This window comes from Halichoeres trimaculatus, unplaced genomic scaffold (genome assembly GCF_033239565.1).
Source record: "Halichoeres trimaculatus isolate MK-OKI-2021-1 unplaced genomic scaffold, fHalTri1.1 fHalTri1_scaffold_6, whole genome shotgun sequence".
Classification (NCBI taxonomy): Eukaryota; Metazoa; Chordata; class Actinopteri; order Labriformes; family Labridae; genus Halichoeres; species Halichoeres trimaculatus.
Genome location: NW_027437184.1, coordinates 13,420,800 through 13,423,052, shown reverse-complemented (window position 1 = coordinate 13,423,052; position 2,253 = coordinate 13,420,800). Strand labels below are relative to the sequence as shown.

At 43.0% G+C, this 2,253-nt stretch overlaps 1 protein-coding gene across 1 annotated transcript; it reads left to right on the top strand.

Annotated features, from left to right (window-relative positions):
* The first annotated feature begins 308 nt into the window (after positions 1–308).
* LOC141791527 (5-beta-cholestane-3-alpha,7-alpha-diol 12-alpha-hydroxylase-like) lies at positions 309–1,838 on the top strand. The gene has a single exon (XM_074672081.1). It carries the CDS (start codon positions 309–311, stop codon positions 1,836–1,838), a length of 1,530 nt encoding a protein of 509 aa, XP_074528182.1.
* Positions 1,839–2,253: the final 415 nt, after the last annotated feature.

The window sequence follows — 2,253 nt, the reverse complement described above, 5'->3', positions numbered from 1 at the left end:
GTAAAGGTGAAGAGTTATTCAAAATTAGACTGAGGCCATCTTTCATCACATAATCCCTTTCACAAAAACAACTGGAAGCTTCATTTCTCTTTCCTTAGGCTCTTGCAGTGGGAGGTTACACCCAACTGCAACAGGGCTGTATGGCTTTTGTCCAGATATTTGTTTAATGATTACTTGGCACCAATAGAAAAGTGGGTCGTTCTTTGAGTGATATAACAGTATCATGAGCAAGAGGAGGAGCAAAGGTCCCTTATAATGAATTTGAACCTTCATGTTAAACCAGTCTGTGGCCGCGAGAGGAATCAGTCATGGCTTTGTTACTACCTCTTCTTCTTAGTCTTCTAGCTTGTCTAGTTGGAGGTCTGTACCTTCTCGGCGTGTTCAGACGGCGGCGTCCAGGAGAACCCCCCTTGGATAAAGGCCCCATCCCCTGGCTGGGTCATGCCTTGGAGTACCACAGGCATCCAGTGAAGTTCCTGGAAAGAATGAGGCAAAAGCACGGCTCGGTCTTCACAATACAACTGCTAGGCATGTACGTAACAGTCCTCTTGGATTCTGTTTCATTTGGGGTGTTTCTAAAGGAGAGTCAAGAAAAACTGAGTCTCAACAAGTTTTCACAGAAGGTTGCAGAGTGGATCTTTGGTGTGACAGCCCCAGAAGATGAGGCACACTCAACCAGCAGCAATAAACACCTGAGGGGCGCTGGACTGGAGGCAATGAATAACAGCATGATGGCAAATTTGCAAAATGTGATGTTTCAGAACAGTGGTTCCTCGCTGGGACAAAAGACTTGGATAGAAGATGACCTATTCATGTTCAGCTACAAGATGGTTTTCAGGGCGGGCTACTTATCCCTCTTTGGCAATGGATCAGACAAGTCTCATGGTGGCAGTGAGAAAGCCAAAGAGACAGACTTAGCTGAATCAGAGGACTTATTTTCTGAATTCCATAAATTCGACCAACTCTTTCCTAAACTGGCCATTGGATTGATAAACTCAAGAAAAAAGATGGAAGCCAAGAAGCTTAAAGAGTTCTTCTGGGATACTTTGTCTGTTCAGAAGATGAAGACCAAAGATAATATCAGTCGCTGGGTGTTGGACATCCAGCAGCACTCCCAGGAAACGGGTACGAAAGAGTCCATGATCAACCGGCTTATGTTCGTTCTTCTCTGGGCATCCCAATCAAATGTAGGACCTTCAGCATTTTGGCTTCTCTTCTTCCTCATGAAGCACCCTGAAGCCATGAATGCTGTGAGGGAGGAGGTGAACAATGTTCTAAAGGAATCTGGACAGGAAGTCGTTCATGGCGGACCCTTGATCAATGTAACTTATGACATGTTAATGAAAATGCCAATTCTCGATAGTGTCTTGGAAGAGACTCTCCGACTCAGTGTGGTCTTGCTCCTCTTTAGGTCAGTGCTTCAGGATATGACTATAGAAACAGCCGATGGTTGTACATACCATATCCGCAAGGGTGACAGCACGGCAGCCTTTCCTTACATTGCAATCCACACTGACCCAGGGATCCACCCTGACCCACATTCATTCAAATATGACCGCTTTCTAAATCCAGATAGGAGCAAGAAGACAAGCTTCTTCAAAGCAGGAAATAAGGTGAAGCACTACAGTGTACCTTGGGGTGCAGGGGCTACCATGTGTCCTGGGAGGTTCTTTGCGCTCACTGAACTGAAACAGTTTGTTTTCCTCTTGATGCTTTACTTTGATTTTGAACTGATGAATCCAGAAGAGAAGATGCCTGATCCTGACGCCAGTCGGTTGGGCTTTGGAGTAATTCATCCCACAACAAATGTCCAGTTTAGGTACAGACGCAGAGTCTGAGCATATATTCTTCTTTGAGAAACCTTTTTTCTTTGTTCAAGTACAGCAGGAGTTCATTTAGAAAAACATGATCACTTTGAAAATCAATGCAAATGATTTAATCAATGCTTTGTTTAATCCTTACGTAAGACTGCTTTTGTGCACTCATGAATCAAAGTCATCTTCAAAAGTTACTCTTGTAAAAATCATTATTCAAAGATACAGTGTTTGATACGTGTCTAACCATCAGTAACCTATGGTTATCATTTATAAAGTCAAGCGCTGTGATATGTGTGTATTAAAATTATCCTCCTCACACTTAAAATCACCTTTCTGTTGTTGTTTTTTTTGTTGTTGTTTGCAGTTGAGGATTAGGTCTTATTGTCATCCCTGCATCCCAAAATAAAAAAATTCACAGCATAGCCAAATATTGACC